A 20,218-nucleotide genomic window follows, 5' to 3' on the forward strand; every position below is an offset into this window, starting at 1 on the left:
TAGCATTCAGGTCATAAAATGGGTTGCGTAAAATAGAGCAGGAAAGAATGTGATGGAAGAAACACAACTATAAACAGAGAGTAAAATAGAACATTAGAGAAATCAAATGTAAATGTCAGGACGATGATAAGTAAAGAAATGTTTTAGTAGCTTCACATTATTCAAGGCTTATTCAGTACTGTAATTGTTTTACCAGGTCAAGTGACACTGGATTTCCTCATTTGTCTCTGAAAAGCAGAAGCAGACTGCCAAACATAGGCTCCTGCCTGTCACTCAGAAACATCATGGCGTCTACTGTACCTGTGACACTTGATAGTCTTTGCTGCTGCATGGCATTTAACATGTGAAATGTTTTTAGACCCACACTCTATAAACCACAGTTATGTTTCAAAACCTATGCATTGCCACTATAACTATCCCTATTAACCACTATTATCAAATACATTCCTGGATTATGTTCAAATTATAATAATACAAATAATTAATCCAAATCCAGATTGCTCTCTGCTCACATGTTTCTCAGCCATCTGTCTCAGTTTGAATCGATACAGCTACACAACAACACATGTTTCACACACGCATAACTGTGACCCAACTACTGTGTCTTTTCAAATCACAACTCCAAACAAGACTTATGTGTGTAACTACGTTCAGTGAACTCTGGATGTCCTCCACACACAGTCTGTAATACCCCGTGTCTTGTTAAGGGGATATGCCCCAGAGGATTCTTTGAGGGCATCACATCTTTATTTTCTCTGTAAGTATTACAGACTGGGACCATAATCAGTTAACAGTATAATAAAGGGACTATACATCATTTCTGTACATATAACAAAAAAACTACAGAAAAATATAAATCATCATCATCATAAAAAAACAGTTGATAGTGAAATTAATACAGATGTGTTCATTGTAAACATTTCCGTCTCTTGGTTCATGAAGACACAATTATTTTCCTGTTAAACATTTCTGCAATTTGTAAATAGTTGTACATGAACAGGGTTTAAGGTGAAACCTGGGGATGAACAAATAATGTAAACAGTACATTTAAAGAGCTTTAAAGAAAACTTCATCACCTTTACAACGTTACATTACGGTGGCTGGCGGTTATCTCGCTGATAATAAGACTCAATCGCCATTTTGTTTCACTTCATTCAATAAGACCGATGTTGTGTTCATGATTTTATTCTTGGTTGTCCTAATAAATCATTAGCAAGTACATCCTGCTGATTGATAGACCCACTTACTTACTTAATGTAATATTAAGAAATAGTCCAAGAGTTGTAGCTTCTGTAAGTAGACTTTTGTATTCATGGATGTAGCTAGCCAGCCATGTTGGAACAGGACTTCCACATTCTACAACTGTCTGAATGGTCAATTATTTCTGTAACCCGGGGAAACAGCTATCAATGAGCATAACACCAGACCGGTATGAGTCACTGAACTCTACAGAAGCCCGACAATCACTTCTTTAAAACATCAACTTACAAAGCAACATGAGCCTTGAGTCATGACTCCATTCTGTATGACAAACAAACTACATGGACAAAGAGGAGCAGCTGTCACAAGCTGAATCCAAACAACAGGGACATGAGGCAAGTCGTAGAGCGGACAGGCTTTAACTGGCATACATCCTAATATCAGCTGTCTGTGCACTGTTTGCAATACTGATTTAGATACTTCAAAGGCAAAATAAATAAATAGTCATGCAGTGTTTGACATGATTCAGCGTTAGGGTTGATTCCATGCTCTCAAGAGCACCAACTGATTAGAAATAATAATACCTATCAGGGATTAAAGGATGTTTTCCCCCAACATCATTCTGTTTGACTGGTCAGTACTCATGTTTGTTACTCCTCACTTGCAATTTGTTAAATAAATGTTAAAGCTTTATTAATAGCTTTGAACTCCTCACGGAACACAATTTTCATATTCTTTTTGATCTGTTTAAGCTTGAAAGCCCTGGGTTTCTATCTCTAAACATCTGTGAGAGGGAGATATAGCGAAGCTTTCATCCTCAGTATCACTGGCTGTGTTCCAAATCGCATACTAACTTTCTCCATACTTCTTACTTAATCAATATGTACTGCGTACTAAATTAACGCTCATAGAAACATATTACAATTTTAACAATCAATCAAATTTATTTATATAGCGCAATATCACAAATGACACATTAGTCTCAGTGGGCTTTACAGACTGTACAGCATACGACACCCTCGGTCCTTACACCCTCACATCGTACAAGGAACAACTCCCTAAATAAAACCCATAATTAGGGGTAAATGTTAGAAACCTCAGAGAGAGACTGAGGAGGGATCCCTCTCCCTGGACGGACAGACTGTAATAACTTGGCAAGGGCCTCTACGGACATCATAACAGAGACGAGGAGAAAGTTAAGAAAAGAAAGGAGAGAGTAACCGAGCCAGAGGCTGCTGAACTCTCAGACTGGCTATTAGTTGTTGGCAAGAGCTTTGTGAAAGAAAAGGCTGCAAGACAGACGTCACGTGGCCTTCTTGCTGATGGGCTAGTAAGTAATATTAGCTGGCTAGCTATGTCTTGTGTTGTTGCATTTAAAAGTTTTCGACTCGCTAATTTTTGATCATAAGTAATGTAATCATATAAATGCAGGTGTAGCCTACAGCTGTCCATATTTACAGCAGCGGGGTATAAGTGACTCTGAAATTGTCGGGGCGATAAAGAGCAGCAATACCAATTACTATTACAATATTACATAATATTGCTTTAAGTATGATATTACCAGCTGACTCTTCTCACTGAAGTGTACTGAAGGAAGACAGGCATGTGCTACAGTCATGTGATGCAGTCACATGACTAGCCCTCAACTGCAGCCAGCGGTTCTCCCATCTTGAAAAAGTCTCAGCAAGTCAAAATTTTGATTTGAGTCTTATTCTCACATTAAGCCCTTTCTCACCTGAGCCTCTCCACTCACTGCATACCAATACATGTACTCACACATACGCACATGCACATGCGCACACACGCACGCTATATAAACAGCTAAGCACTGTTCCACGCCGCTGTTTTTGGTTCAAGCTGCTCTGCATTGGATCCCGACTTTAAAAGCCTGGAGTTGGCATGACAACAGTAACCAAGACAACTGCAGATCAAACAAACAAAGATTTGGCTCCAAGGAAAAGGCAAGATCATGCACCTAGTGTCATTGCACAAACAGGAGCAGATGGCTGGATGATTTAAGCTTGTCTGTGTGAGAAAGCCATATTGAGCGCAGTTAACCAAATGTAAGAAGTGCTGGTGGAGCTCATCGATCACAGACCTCTACACCAGCTGCACATCACACTGAACATGCTCTGATGGATCTCCTGCTGATCACAGTCCCGCACCGCACCGCACCGCACCGCACCGCACCGCACCGCACCGCACCGCACGCTGCATTGCATTGCCTGCAAGTGGCAAGAAAAAATAAACAACAAAAAACACTGCGTCATCAGTTAGTGATCAGAGTGGAACATTTCTCAAGCTTTCCCCTGAGATGTGGAGAAGAGATGATTGAATGTGTGTCCAGGCCCTGCAGTGCTGAGAGTTGAAGGCAGGTCCCAGAGGTTTAGAGTGGGATGAGGATGGTATGGCTCGAGAGCCTTTTTCATCTCCGCAAGCGCAAACTAGGCACACTGGCCTTTTACTTCCACAAAGAAATAATCGTTCGTCTACTTCTCCTGGAAAGTGCGACATTCCGCATCCAACTTCCTCTGTTTTACACTCGCCACGCTGCGTTCACTGATGTCAATGACATATTTTAATATTGAAGTTTCTTTACATGATGTGACCACGTGATGACACGTTCCGCTCGTGTTGTGTTCAAGGACCCTGACCTTGGCCAGGAAAAACAGTCAGTCGTCCATTTTATTTTATTGCTGTCTAGATTTTTATTTTATTTTTTCTAGTGGATTTTGTATTTGTGTGTTTATGAATTACCTCGAGGGCCGGATCAAATGGTCCGGAGCTTCCCCACTATAAAACAAATGCCCCCCAAAAACACATGAACGCCCCCCTTTCCAAAAAATTGCTTCCAGCGCCCCCCCGATGTTCTCTGAATGCCCCCTGGGGGACGTTGAGAAGCCCTATAGACACCCAGTGAGCTATTAGTAGCAGCTTTCTCTTCACTTTAAAAAAATTAAATTTAGATGGAGTGGTTATTTGATAAAAACAAATCCCTTGATAATTGATTTCACACTCAATACCGACTATTTAATATGGTTATATTCTATAGTGAAACCTCAAAGGCCTTATTTTAAGGGCTTCATTTCTTTGAAATCTAAATTAAATTAGAATATTCTTGTGTAAAGAAATGCAAACTATGATAATACTTTAGCTGTTACAATCCCCATTTTTCAAAAGAGGATACAACTATTTGTGTATATTGTGTAGTTGTGGCAGCTGTTGACTGATTTAGAGTTGGCATAGACCTTCTGTCAGCTTCTGTGGTGTGCTACAGACAGAGCAACGCCACACAGATACATCTCACGGACGTTGATACAAGACATTGAATTGAATTGAACTCAACACAACTTAATTAGTTCACGAAGGCAGCTTGATAGACATATCATGTTTCACGATCGGACTAGACTACTAAAACCACTCGTCGGCACTGTTGGCAGGAGTAGAGCACTCGTAAAAAACATAAAAGAAGTCAATACTGTATATAAAGTATGCTGCATCTCAGCTACATTAATTCTGGTGTAGCACCACTGCAACCCCCTATGCATAATAAAGCCTTATTATCAGTATTATTATATCTATATATATATATATATATATATTATATATATTATCATTATTCTTTTTGCTGTGTTAACCTAAAGATGGAGTTACTGTCGATACTAACACCACACTTCCTGCATGTGTTTCACAATAAATACATTTTAATGTGCATCTTTAGCTCACAAACTAATAACAGATTTAGACATTTTTTGGTGCTGGCTGTTGTGGAGATGGCTTTAAACATCAGGTGAATAAAACTGATAAGTATTACATATCTGACAAAGAATGATGAGGAGACAGAAAACAGCCAGGACTTTCAGCTATTCCCTTTTTACTGGAGTTTTAAAAAACAACAACTCTAGAAGTGTCCACATACGAGTAGAATCATTTCACACTTGCTCCAGCTTGTAGTGCAATCTATGGATTAAGAGCAATGTCCTCTCCGTCATGTAACTGTATTTTAGACATATCCCAATGTCACACAGGCCCCTCACGCCCCCAAAACAAATTCTACTGCCCGCCCTCTCAGATATTCAACCAATCAGATTGCAGTCCAGACATCCTCACGTGGTACCAAAATATTCAAAGCCAGTGGAAACACTTTTTTTGGTAATTACAATTTTGCCCAAATAAGTTAACAAATCCAAACAAACACCAAATCATTTATTTTACTAAACATTTCTTTCTATTTATATTTCCTTGCATGTACTCATCTTTGTGTATGTTCTGTGTGTGTGGGTGGGACTCATCTGCTCAGCTGCAGTCCCAGCTGCTACCCCGACTACAGTCATTAAGGAGGGGCAATGGACATCTTATTTGTCACTCTACACAGCAATATATTTCCTGATTGTTTCTTATACGGAATCATTTCTCTACTGCTGCAGCTGTGGTCTTGTTTCTTCTCTATACATTTCTCTATATGACACCTTATTTTGAATGTCATCCGGCCATTAATCTGCCCTCAGTTGTTTTCACTACCACTCTAATGCTCCCTAAGGAGCAAACTGCACCCACCAGTAGACGAAAAGGTCCATATCCAAAGTTATGAAAGGGTCGCACTTCTTTTAGGTTTCACTTTCATTTACGTTAGGTTTAGGTTCCAAAACTATTTGCTTATGTTTAGGAAAAATATCATGGTTTGTGCTAAAATAAGTATGGTGGGTGGCCCATATACAGACTCCGGTCTCCTGCGTGAAAGTCCTGTGTTTGTTTGAACCTTAAAGGACCATGTGAATAGATGATAACAACATTCTGAACTTACTCTACCATTGTGGAGCCATAACTATATAGAGCAGGGGTCACTAACAGGCGGACCCAGACGCTTTGCGCATTCACATTCGCTCCACTGTGTTTCACGAAGGGCGGCGTTTCACACACACCTACACACCTACACACACAAACAGAGGGGAGGAAAGGAGAGGAGTGAACTAGAGAATCAACCCCCTACCCCCACGGACCTCGTCCGAACCTTTGCTTAAGGAAGTGTTCCCTGATGTAGAGCCATATCTAAGACACTGATAACCACTGATAAAGGCAAATTAAGCAACAGGAATAATAATAGTAATAGTTATTAAATAAATGGAGTCTGTTTCTCATTGCCTGCACATCCATAAGACTATCAGGGCTTTCTTACACAAATATTGACCATAAGAAAGCAACATAATCTAACCTCTGTACAGGACCCTACTACACAGAAACAACATATAAACTTATGTGGCACCCCAAAGTGAATGCTGTCCTTAGCCAGGCCACCTGCCACTGCAGACGTACTGCAACATGAACAGCTGTGTCAGTAACACAGCAACTTAAATTAATACATTTTGGAATCTGGGTCCATTTTGGAGGAATTGGGCTTCTATGTGGTCGTGATTTTCTCACAACTTAAACAACAAAGCGTTTTGAAATCACTACAGCCGAGTCTGTACATGTCTGACTGGCTTCCTCTCCATAACAATAGCAACCAAGGTATTGTAGTAATAAGAGCGATCCACCGTGTCAAACGTTATTACTCAGATAGAATGTCAAAAATTCAAACTGGTGGCCATAAAACAATTACAATAATCTGGGAGACTTGAAGGATATCAGTAAAACAAAAAACTTACAGTGAAGTGAAAAATGAGTTGCTTGTAGCCTCATGCATTTCTGTAAATGATGTTACTTCATCCCGGGAGTGTCTGTGTGTCTCATGTGGCAGGTTGCTACTGTTAAAGGTTATGTCTGAGCCAAATATGTCATTTGTGATATTGGGCTATATAAATACATTTGATTTGATGATTTGAGCAATAATACATTTATATTAAATGTATGTGTAATTTAGAGTTTGGTGTGCATGTCACAGGGTTCAGCACTAACTTTTAAAAGTGGCAACCAGGCATCACATTTTGGTCGCCAAAACTGAAAATATGGTTTTCATGATTAGTCACCTTATAAATGGAGTAAATAAGATGCTATGCAGTTATATGTCAGTGTAGTAATGAAAAGGTGACATAATAGAATAAAAGCTTTATTAGAGTATCCGAACAAAACTGTTTGTAGAGGAGTGTTTTAACACATTTTTATTTTAATTGTTATGAGTAAACCTGTCCACCCTCAATTCCTGGTTTTGCACATTTATTTGCAACAGTTGAACTTTTCAAACAACTTTATTTGCTTCTTTATCGTCTCTAAAACACGCAGCGCACCAACAAACATGCAGGGTTGTCTGTTTCCGGCCCTGATTGTAAATATCACTAATGCAACAAATATTTGCAATATTTATAATGTATTTTAGGGTGCACATTTTGTGGTTTGCTGTCCCTATTTTTCATATGCTAAAAAGTGCTTGCCACTGAATTAATTTCCAATTTCTCAAAATGGTTGCCTATAGCAACCATTACTGTTGAGCCCTGAGTCATAACACAATGACGGTTTGCATGTTTGATGTAAGTTGCATCTCTGCATGATGTAACAAAATGTGAGTAGCTTTGAGCTTTGTGAACTCATCTCATTTCACTTTGTGTGATCATACATAGATTTGCATAATTATTGCTTTATTATACAGGGAATACTTCTGATTAAGTCAATTCTATTCAATTTCTATATTCTTCTTTGCTTTGAAAGTGGTCTGTGTGGAGTAATATGGACATAATGACAAATGTCAACGACATGATGATAAAAAAAAATCCAAACATAAGCGTTAAATGATTAACTACACTGTCACCATTATCATTTAAATAGCTTATTGATTTTCATTGACTATAGGCTGTAAATGGAAAGCGAGGAAATACTGTTGTGTGGCTCAAGATTATGGGGCTTGGCTGGTGGGTAAATGTTTTCTTTCCACAGAGAAAGGCTGTCTCAGGAGGTTGAGGTGACCTTGGAACGTGCCTCACCTTGCCCCCCCCCCCCCCCCCCCCCCCCGGCTGCTGGCTATGCCTCCGTTATATGTAGCATGTGCACTTAGGAACATTGCATTTCACAATACCTATTGTTTTAAACTTATTTTAGTGAGCTGGGTGTTATATATTCTCTCATCCTGTGTTCTGTTCCCTCCACATTCATCTAATCCATGTCTGAAACAGAACAGTACATACATAACATACATGCACACAACTTACAACATGGTGGCTGAAGAAAAGTAGTTGACATGGCCACACTGGCCAGAGATAGACTGCTTTATAGTCACAGTAAAATGGCAGTTAACACTTCTTTAGCTTCATTTATGTGACTTATTTCTGAGTGAACCAACATATGGATTCATTGGACATTCTTTGGAAATGTAAACAACGTTTTGGCCAGCTGAAATCCAAAACGAACAACATGTATTATAATATTGCTTGGCTCGCCTCCCACACTGGTTAACAGTGAAATGCTGTTTTCTATAATGGGTGGGGTGAGCTTGTCACTCTACCTTACATGTAAATGATCAAGTTGATATCTATTTATTATAAAAGCAGGCAAGCATGTTATTCAGCCTTTAGAATCATATTGAAATATCTAGTAGGTAAAATGTTTCACATCCAGTGGTAAGATAATTAAATATGTATTTCTATTGTAAATTTGATTTATGTGTTTGATAACGGTTAATTTCTTGTTGTTTTTTTTCTTATTCTATTTTAATTTCTCTAACTTTCTTTTGCTACAAGTAAGTGTAAATAATGAGATTTCTGTATTTTAATTTAGTAATATTTAAACTTCTTCCAGGTGGCATTTAAATATATTTTCATTGTAAAATCTACGGGCACCCTGCATATTCCACATACCTGTGCACATAGGGTCCTTGTTATTTATCTGATGTTCTCAAAGGATAAACTGCATGACATCTGTAGGATGTTGGGCGCAGTGTGTTTCTTATACTGAATGTCCTGGTGTCTGTGTCTATGTGTCCACAGTGCGATCCAGGTGAGGCAACCAAGCTGCTGTATGACCTTCTGTACACGGAGCCTATTAAAATCCTGCTGATGCCAGGTTGCAGCTCTGTGTCTACGCTGGTGGCCGAGGCTGCTCGCATGTGGAACCTCATAGTGGTAAGAACGTTCACCTTTCTGTTTGTGGATCTCAAAACATCCATCCATCCATCCATCCATCCATTCATCCTCATCAGCTTATCCGTGTCCCGGTCGCTGGCCAGTGGGCTAAGCAGGGTTTTTCAGACGTCCCTCTCATTTTCCAGCCAAGATGAGATATAAAATCTCTCCACCATATTCTAGGTATACCCCGGGAACTCTTACCACTTGGGTGTGCCCGGGAAATGGGAGGTGCGCAGGAGGCATCCTGATCAAATGCCCAACCCACCACAGCTGGCCCCTTTCAATGCAAAAGAACAGAGGCTCCCACCAGATGTCTGATCTACTAACCCTATCTCTAAGGTAGAATCACTAACAGAATCCATGATAAGGGACAACCCTGGTGGAGGACAACAGCTACTGGAAACGTGTTTATGCCGAGTACACAGACACAGCTCTCACTTCGGTACCCTATATTCCTACAGTATGCCCTACAAGACTCAACAGAGGACATGACAGAATTCGCATTGCTCCTCCTGTATCTGAGGTTTGACAGTCCTTTGGAGCCTCCTTTCCAGGACCCTGGAATAAACTTCCGAGTCTGATAGCCCTATAATTGGCGCACACCCTCCAGTCCTCCTTTTGAAAAATGGGAACCACCACCCCTGTCTGCCACTCCACAGGTACTATCCTCGAGGCATGTCACTCAACAATGTCCAGAGCCTTCACCATCTCAGGGAGAATCTCATTCACCCCTAGTGCATTGCTGCCAAAGAGCTTTTTAACAACCTTAGCGACTTCTGCTAGGGATATGGATAAGTCTTTCCAAGATTATTCAAACTCTGCCTCCTCCAGTAATTGTCTTCAGCTTCAAGAGACCCCTGGGCCAACCAAGCCCAAAATACCTCCTTCAGCTTGATAGCCACCTTCATACGTTGCTGCCACAACAGATGCCACATTGGAGGGTTTGAACATGGAGCTGGTGCTGGAGATGGAAAGTTATCAACTAGATATAGCCGGGTACTTTGTTTTTGGCCTTCTGTGCTAGCCATGAATTGGCATTAACAAATACCACGATCGATTGTAGGACTTTGTTGTTGTACCATCAAATCCATATTCATTATGAAGAATTAAAATCGCAATTTTCTTGATAAAACAATGAATCACTATGCCCCACTTGTACACTAGAAATTCCACATTTTAATGAGCAGATTTTTATGAAATACACTCCACACAGGGATGAATCCTGTCCATTCCTACTCCGTGAATTTTGCCCTAGCGCCACCTATAGCAAAATATGTTTTTCTCCATGTAAGCTACATAACATGCTACAGAGTCCCAAATCTATTGTTTAACGACCAGGTAGGGATTTAGACATTGAGCCATTTTACAGTTACCTCTATCTATTGCCGACTTGTACGATGTAGCATCCAACAGACAGATCAATAACACATCAGCATGGCCGTCTATTGGTCACGATCCTGACAGACCACCGTTTCTGAGCTAAAGCAAAGTACAGCATTAATGTCATTCTGCTCTTTGGGGAAAGCTAGTAAAGTGCACTCACACTTTCATACGTATTCCTTCATTTTTCATATGCACTGCTATTTTTATGTTAGAAAGAGCTTTTCATTCATCCATTACCTACAGTAAGACTGTGACCCATATTTTCCACTTCATAATGTGCTTCCTAAAACTGCATGCAATCTGCAGGAAAATTGTTAATAACATAGCACATTTGAGCTAGTGTGATTTGGGTTTTGAACAAAACAATAAATTACATAAAGTTTCACTCAAAAAACCATAAGGAATAACGGGAGGCGACACAAGGTGCTGCAGCAAGAAACATTTACAATGATTTGAAACTAACACAAACGACTAGATAAACCAAAACATTATGGGGCGTGGCAGTCAGTAAGTCAGCAGTGCTGGTGTGTATGCATGAATAAATGAAGAGTGTGTGAGGTTTTGTATGGTAAAAGGAACAACAAAGAAAAGCATGTAAAGCATGGAGGGTAGGGAGTAGAGTTTCCCCTTTACTCTCATCCATAGAACAAGCGGGGTGTGCTCTTATAGCACTCATAGCAGTAACAACTGGGCCCTTGAATCTCTCAACACAAGTTTTCATGTCACCATCAATTCAGATTACATCAGGTGATATTTAGTTGAGGCAGAATTGGAAAGAATGTATAAATTAAATGTATAGTTGTTTATATAGATTAGGGAGCAGTGGAACTATTAAATGTTGAATTATGTTACTGCACTTCCACTTGCTTACATTCAGCAAGTCCGTCTTTAAAACAGTGGTTACAAAATGCTATACATGAAGAAGACAAGAAGTAAAGAGAAGAGAGTATAAAACATGGATAATGATGTGCACAACTAACACAATAAGTAAGTATGCATCTGCAAATAAATGCTATTTCTGTTTTGTCACATACAGTAAGTTATCGAAAATTGATTCATCAGAGAATCAGAGAATAGGATTGGGTCAAGACTTGAGCCTTGTGGCACACTGCATATTAACACAACTTAGGGAGACAAACAATGTTTTATTGGAAGGTAAAATATTTAAACCACTCAAAAAACTTAGAGGGACAGCTGCGATGTTTAATATATATTATGTTATTTATTATTATTATATTTTAAAATTAACTTATTTAGAGGAACCAAGCTGCCTAAAAGGTATATGCAGTATCTTTTCATATCCATCTGTATGGTGAAACCATACATCTGTGAGCTGCAAAACCAAAACAATGAGCTAAAAGAGGCTAGAACGCTCCGTAGAGCTGAGGGGAACTGTAGAGTTGTTGAAAATGATCTGTGGGTTTGTTATGACAAGTGACAGCTTCCACATTACAGTCATCTGACTGAAAGCTGGATTTGTATATACATCTAGATTAATCCAGCCTTAAGTTTGTGGGTCCAAAAGTAACATTAAAAGATCTGAAGTTCATGGAACACTAGAAATTATTCAGATGACTTTCATTTTTCTTTCTTTCCATCCTAACATTTGCTGTTGCCTATTTTTGTGTTGTATCTTTTTGTGTTCTTTATTTCTTTTTTTTCAGTCATCATTTTGTTGATACAGTTTAAGTCATCAGGATGACACTAGCTACTGTACAACATGGTTGTTTGTGTCTTCCTGTGTCTCAGTTGTCGTATGGCTCCAGCTCTCCGGCTCTGTCCAACCGCCAGCGTTTTCCCACCTTCTTCCGCACACATCCGTCTGCCACGCTGCACAACCCCACTCGAGTGCAGCTCTTCCAGAAGTGGAAATGGACCAAGATTGCCACCATTCAGCAAACAACAGAAGTTTTTACATCAGTGAGTCATGTATTTAGCTAAGCTAGAAGCAAGTACTTACAGCACCTGAATTTCCAAAATGTCTTCCTAGCTCAGTGATTGAAACGTATTAAACTAATCTATGAACTGACCTCCCGCTAAACCCCTCCCCTGAACAGCAATTGTCAAATCACAGCTTGCCAACCATTAATATACACAGCAGGCCTGTCAAGCTTTGGATTTCTGCGCTGGTTTAAGGTTGTATATGGTGCTCTAGTAAGAGAAATACTCAGCATTTAAAAATGTTAAAGTTATCTTGTGTTAAGTTTGTTCTGTCAGATTTTGTTCCAGAAATATTCATTAACGTTTCTCATTTCCTATTTATTTCCTATCTGACACATACCCTCCCTTGACCCATTTCTCTGAACCTTTCCCATTGCTACTTTGCTCCTACTTTAAATGCTGTTTACTGTTCTTCTAATTTTATTTTGCTACCTACCATTCCATTATCTCTCCCTCTTCTATGTTGGTTGCTGTCTCTCTTTCTTCTGTATGCTCATTATTGTGTGCGTGTCTCTCTGTGTTTGACAGACTCTCGATGATCTGGAGGAGAGGGTGAAGGAGGCTGGGATTGAAATCAGCGTTCGGCAGAGCTTCCTCACTGATCCTGCTGTGGCTGTCAAAAACCTCAAGGTGCTGGTTCCCCCCCCCCCCCCCCCCCCCCATTCTTCTTTCACATACCAGGCAGCTGAACACCAATCAGCCAGACCCGGTCTGGTCTCTTCACCACAGAGAGTTCCTGGATACTTGGCAACAATAGCCCAGAAATAACAGATACAGTCTCGTGCCCAGAATGTGGAGTCATTCAGCAAGACGCTGCAGCTCTGTAGCTCCAGCTGCACAGTGACCCAAACTCAAATCTGTGATACATGCTGAAGCCAATGTTGCCAAGAGTGCTCTCAGATACAGTGCCACTAGTATCACTCAAATATGTCCATCTCCATAGAGATCCATTAAGGAAGTGAATTATTCTCTCTTGAAATAAAAAGTCAGCATTTTTTCCAACAAGAAATGAAGTCTTTGACAGTTTTCATAAAATAAATAGTAACAGCATTGTACTCTACTAAGTTTACTGCTGAGGTAATGGAAAACACATTCCTTACTCACTGTTGTTGTGTGCTCACTTTCAGTTTGACAAAATACAAAGTTAAGATGATCTGTATAAACTGTTGTCTTCACCTCATCTGACTGCATGTGTCAGACTTTCATGCAGCGACCTCCACAGGGTCCCAGACTAAAATAGGACCCATGTTGTAACAAACCACACTTATTCTGTAAAGTCAGTAAGGTAGGGGAAATAATATAAGGCCAGAGAGGTAGTAGGAGCATTAGGAGCAGTCACCTGTGGTTACTATTTCATCTGCTCTATTTGTCCAAAGTTAGATTGTCTGACTTCTGACGGTGCCACCATGTCAAATCAAATCAAATCAAATTTATTTGTATAGCCCAATATCACAAATTATACATTTGTCTCAGTGTGCTTTACAGACTGTACAGGTCAGCAAGTAGTAAACCAAGACTTTAACTGCAAAACATCTGCCATTAAAGCAACACTAACATTGACTAACAATTGGTATTCTGCTGCTTGGAGAACCTGCCTACAGCTACCAGTGTGTACTGCATGTGTGGGGACCAGACCAGTTCGTGTTTGGCTGTTAGCTTAAGGCTCTGTCACATCTGCCCACTGAAAGTGAGCGTTTCGTTTGCTTAATAAATAATAGTACAATAAACAGTACATGTAGTACACAACACGAGCTGTGTTGGTGAAGTTGGAGTTAGGAACACATTGAAGAGAGATATAAGAGTTATTTCTAATACTGTCTGTTTTATAACTATAATGTTTTCATTTTCTGTAACACGTTGTTGTTTACTTGTTGTCTTAATATCAATATAATGTACATTTACATCAGTACAACAATATTTTAGCTCTTTACTCCTTCTTTACTCCCCTTCACTTCTCCATCCTCCCCTTCCCTCCTACTCTCCTTCCTCCTAACTTGCTTCCTTCCTGGCACACATGCACTTAACAATGACCTTGCCCAGCATGCCGGCCTAGTTCTGGTGCACAAGATTATTGGGCCAGAAACCATGGTAACAGCAAGAATATAACTCGGTGTTGTGCAGGAGCTGTGCTTCCTTTTCCACACTGCAGGGCCTTTAACTCAGTGGTCTTCACTATTTTTACGTGAGAGCCACATTGATAGGACAAAGTCAATATTTCTGCTGAAGTCAAAAAAGCAGTCTTTCACAACTTTTGAGTCTGAGAAGGTTTTTTATGCAAAATCCATGCGATCTCAAAAGATGCCTCAGTTAATCGTTCAGCTGTATTAGTTGACCTGTGTATGAGTCTTTGTTTTCCAGAAAGAGAAGAAGAAAGGTGCTCTATTTTATTTACTAATTTAACTTCCAGGTGCGTAAGTTTCTTTGAATTTTGGATGGGTCGTTTAGAAATGCCGCTCCAAATGACTTCGCTTGAAACCAGAGCGGGTTTGTTTGCACATTAAGCACGAAGGGTTCGACTCGTGGAGGACAAATACAAATTCCTGTGTCCACTTGTCTTGAAATTTCCTTTGCTCTGTTTTGTATGACTCGTACCTTTCTTTTATAACGAGAGCAGCTGTTGTCTGTCCACAATACCACATCTCCAGCATCTTCCCCTCGATTCCGCTGTGGTTTGATGCTCCAAAGACTAATCTTAATTTTCCTTGTTTTGTTTCTGTCCAACTGGTGTGCAACTATTTTTTAATAAGAAATTGATCCATTTTACGTGCTTAGAAACACGCGCGAACTAGCATGAAATGGTGAAACGAGTCGACCGGAGCCAAACTAACGCGAGTATGAAGTGCCAGGTTGGTCGTAGTATCCTCCAATTTAAATGCTCCAATTTAGCGATATAAATTATTTTTTAGCAAATGTCCGTATTCATAAGCATGTTTATGTTAACATATTTTTAATGACCTTAAGTTTATTTATTTCTGTAATAGCCCACCACGTATCTACCCGTCCAAGAGCACATTCACCATTGTAGCGCTGATAGACCGCCAAAACTGGCAGCTCCGCAGTGAGTCAGTGTCGGCCGAGCAAGTTTAAATATCTTGTTTCTGTCTATATTTGCATCTTTTATCAATTATTATTATCATATTATTTGTATTATTTGTAGGCTAATAGAGCAGACACTTTCAGTGTTTTAATGGGTTATATGTAATAGCCCTGCTTGTTTTTATGAAATATCTGTATTGACTGCAGTCATATCTATCACCCTCTTTATTTAGCCCACTGCCATGCGAGCCACCAATTAAAGCTTGGCGAGCCGCGCAATGAGTAACACTGCTTTAACCTGTGTGTTTCTTACCTCTACCCTGTGTGTGACGCTGTCCTTTTCTTTTTGACTTCCAAGCGCCAAGATGCCAGAATTATTGTTGGCCTGTTCTATGAGACAGAGGCCCGGAAAGTCTTCTGTGAGGTAATGTGTTCTCCTGTTCAAATTCATTCATTAGACTGGGTTTACATGAATTTAAAATGTCAGTGCGCAGTACACCACGCCTTACAATTGAGTAGTGCAGACGTTCCTCTGATCACCCCCCCCCCTACACTGAAATGGTACTATCTGCAGCACAAAACTTGTGTCGAGTAGAGCCAAACTATACGTTGGAAACACAGCTAAATGGCCATGATGGATGTTAAATTGTCCATCAAAACCATCCTTCACAAGCAATAAATCAAATATCACTATAATTGTGACATTGTGTCACCACTGTGTCTTCAAAGTGACAGGTGTGTTATTTATTGGTCCAGAGAGGAAGCACATGTTTACTGTTGCCCTCTTTTCTCTTTCCTTAAATATATCAAATATGAATCATCTATGAATATGAGTCGCATTGTTCTCCCGCCTCTTATTGCTCCATTGTCATTGTGCAGGTGTACAAGGAGAAGCTGTATGGGAAGAAGTATGTGTGGTTCCTCATCGGCTGGTACGCAGACAACTGGTTTAAGATCAAGGACCCTTCCATTAACTGCACTGTGGAGCAGATGACAGAGGCTGTGGAGGGTCATGTGACCACTGAGATTGTCATGCTCAACCCAGAGACGGTGCGAGGAGCCTCCAACCTGGTAAGACAGGCATCATCTTATAACGTACCTCATCAGTGTTGCTCAACAGAATCATCGACAGCTGCAGAGGCTGCTGAGAATGTATGATCAATGCACTAATGCAGTTTTAGTAAAATAACTCTGTACTTTAAAAAAAACGTCACTATTATATTATATAAAGAAATATCATCTTGGAAAAGAAGATATTAAAATATTTGTTTTTTTCCAGGATTTTCAACCTTCTTTCCAGTTAGGATATAACAGAATGCATTATAAATCTATTTGTGTGGCAAACACTGTAATATTTAGTGTAATATATTAAGCTATAAAACAGCAGCTCTGTTGAACGTCTATTGCAGGGGTCACTAACAGGCGGACCGCGGTCCGAGTCCGGACCCAGACGCCGACCTATCCGTACCCGGACCTATAATCAATACATTATTAAGGGACTTTCAATTTTGACGGGGCACTTCTATTTTAACCGGCGCCGCTTTTTTCGTTTTTACGGCACTGGTTTAGCGGTTCAGGAAACTCACAGACCAATTACATGCGAGTTAAGCCATCCCACGTGATGCTACTCAGCCAATCAAATCTGTGCATTCCAACCGGCAAACATTGCGACTCTGAATACAGACAGATGAGAAGCGAGAGGCGCGTGACAGGCGGGAAGACGAGTTAGCGATACAGAGAGAGAAGAGAGAGAAAGGGAGAGAAACACAGACGAAGAGACGAGTGAGTGGCAGACAGGGAGAGAACAATAACTACTCATGGCGCTCTCCAAGAAGAGAGAAGTCAACAGAGCTTTCAACCCAGAATGGACTCATTCATGTTCATCCTTCCCACTGGAGCACAACACCAGCGTCTCATCTGCTCAGAGACCATGGTGCTCATTAACAATGGTGATGTGAAACACCACTATGAGGCAAAGCACAACGTTTTTGACCAAACATACCCACTCAGGTCTGAGCTGAGGGCACAGAAAATAAGCACTCAGAGCACAATATGATTTTGATTTGTGACTAAATAAAGTAAATAGGCCACCTGTCAGCATCATCAGCCACAGAGAAAAGTTTAACCCAGGATGTGCTAGCCTGGGTTAAACTGTTCAACTGTTAAGATGTGTTGAGACTGATTTATTCTAACATTGGTTGAGAGTTAAATCAAGATGTGATCAGTTAAAGAAAAAGGGAAACTCAAGCTGCTGCTACACTTTATTTTATTTTTGTCAGTATACCTGGGAAAGCTGCACGTCCTCTGACAGACCTCAGTCTGCAGTTTGTGGATGTAACGTTTCATGATGCTGAGTTTATCCAAGAGCTCACAACAGCTCATTTTATACAGTTAGCTCAAGTTTCTCGCTACAATGGCTACTATGGGGACTATCATCATCACACATGAACACTATTGAGCTCATTGGACCATCAAGAGTCTCAGCTTTGCAGTCATACCCAATCTATGCAATTCCAAGATGGTTTAGGGACCCCAGCATGCAGAAATATTTAATACACCATTTTAGAATAGGTGAAAATAACACATTATACTGCATGGTGGGATCAGCATAACGTGGGGAGGTCTATACAAGGGAGACTCCATACAACCCTTTTTCATTCAGATGTACTGAGGTGAGAGGAGGAGGGGCCCTGTGAATATGGCCGTGTTAGTTTTCCCTCTGGAGCATTATTTAGCCTCCTCCCCGACAAGCTAGCATAACATGGTTGTCACCAATCCGTTCCTTAGATATTTCTAGTTTTATGGGATACCAGTATCTTCTATCTAAAATTATGTTATTCCTAAAAGACCAGGCACAGTCTTTTCTTGTTGAGTCAGCTCATATGGGGGTCCTCGACAACTAGCACATCGAGTTCCATTTACCCTTTGTATGGGATTTTTTTGTCCGGCAGCTTTAAGACTTAACCAGTTAAATAAACACGGTGAAGCACACAATAAGTTCCCATAAGGCACTATGCCCCTGAACAATATTGCACTCTGCCCATCAGCAATATAAATTGCAATATGCCCAATACTAGCAAAAGAAAAGAAAACAAATGAACAAGAAAAACAAATAAAAAACAAACATAACAGCCTGTTCCTCTGACTCAATTTTTAATATAGGAAAAAACAGTGACAGTAAATATTGCACCTTTTATTGCATACAAATAGAAATAATATTGGAATACATTCATTTTATGTTACACATTTAAAAAAAAAAAAACTATGTTATATATGTCAAAGCAATATGCTGTAACTTTAACTCACACAGACCAGCGGCCTGCTAAATGTCGTGGCGACCAATACTAAAATACACTGAACATCTCATAGTTACATTCTAGTCTGTCCTTCTGGGAAATCTCAAGGTGTTAAAGTCATAATCTCCACTCACAGTTTACTCCTTCCGCCTACAAGCAGATGGTGGGGGGGGTATAATAAATAAATAATAAAAGCCACATCAATTATTTGGCTGTGCCTCTTACCAACCAACAGAGGCAGTGATTACAGCTTGCCTACAGTCTTTCCTCAACTGCTGAGAGAGAGAGAGAGAGAGAGAGAGAGAGAGAGAGAGAGAGAGAGAGAGAGAGAGAGAGAGAGAGAGAGAGAGAGAGAGAGAGAGAGAGAGAGAGAGAGAGAGAGAGAGAGAGAGAGAGAGAGAGAGAGAGAGAGAGAGAGAGAGAGAGAGCACCAATTCTCACCAGTCTGTGCAGAAAAAATTTGGTCCAGTGATGTGAAAATCTGATTTATACAATGAAAGTGAGTATATAATCGAGAGAGCAGGATGAGGATCTGCTAGAGGAAAATGTGTCTTTGGTTGACAGGCTGATGGGTTCAAACTGAGTTAACAAAGAAACTGGCTAGAGATGATTTCACATGATGGGAGAGAGATAGTTCTTTTGTTTTATTGAACTTTTGGTTGGTGACTTGGTAAGACTAGGTAACTAGGTAAGAGGAGGGCTGAGTCTATGGTCTAAAATGAAAGTTACAGGGTTAAAAATGTTTGCCTGAGTTTAACGGATCTTATGAGATATACAGTATATTGTGTCCACTTATGGACATTATGTTCTTAGAGTGAGCGGAACAAGAGAAAAGCTCATAGCTGCTCAGACTGTTCACTGCAGTTACATAAATGACCATCAGTAATGTGGATATAATGCACCTTGAAGTAACGATTGGACGTGGTCCATACCAACGACCTGAACCGACCACCATAGCAGTGGTCGGCTGTGAAGACATAACAGACAGTAGAATGTCCAAATTCACCAATCAGAATGAAATATTCAACAAAGCAGTGTAATAAGAGCTGTTAACTGTTGTTAGTATGGGTATATTGTTATATAGTCTGCACAGTGCACACTCAAATGCAAGAATAAAGGGTGCACACTGCAGGTTGGCAGTGTGGTGGTTTGATGTGAACCGTAAAATCCTGTTTCTATAGGAATTTTGTAAGAAATGATGAGAGTTTTTTATAGATGTTCATAATTAATATGGAGGGGTATTTCAAAGGCTGTGTATGATATTGCATGACTTTGCTGTAAAAGTTGAGTTACATCAAACTTATTTGCCTT

General features: G+C 40.1%; 1 protein-coding gene across 6 annotated transcripts in view; it reads left to right on the forward strand.

Annotated features, from left to right (window-relative positions):
• The window catches only part of gabbr1b (gamma-aminobutyric acid (GABA) B receptor, 1b), a 138,312-nt gene that overhangs the window by 70,639 nt on the left and 47,455 nt on the right, over positions 1–20,218 (forward strand). For all 6 annotated transcript variants that reach the window (XM_029442596.1, XM_029442599.1, XM_029442597.1 and 3 more), the window contains 5 exons: positions 9,114–9,248; positions 12,384–12,554; positions 13,104–13,205; positions 15,970–16,035; positions 16,491–16,682. In XM_029442596.1, coding sequence (XP_029298456.1) covers positions 9,114–9,248; positions 12,384–12,554; positions 13,104–13,205; positions 15,970–16,035; positions 16,491–16,682 — 666 coding nt within the window. The remainder of the gene's footprint in view (positions 1–9,113; positions 9,249–12,383; positions 12,555–13,103; positions 13,206–15,969; positions 16,036–16,490; positions 16,683–20,218) is intronic.

This window comes from Cottoperca gobio, chromosome 11, assembly GCF_900634415.1.
Source record: "Cottoperca gobio chromosome 11, fCotGob3.1, whole genome shotgun sequence".
NCBI classification, from domain to species: domain Eukaryota; kingdom Metazoa; phylum Chordata; class Actinopteri; order Perciformes; family Bovichtidae; genus Cottoperca; species Cottoperca gobio.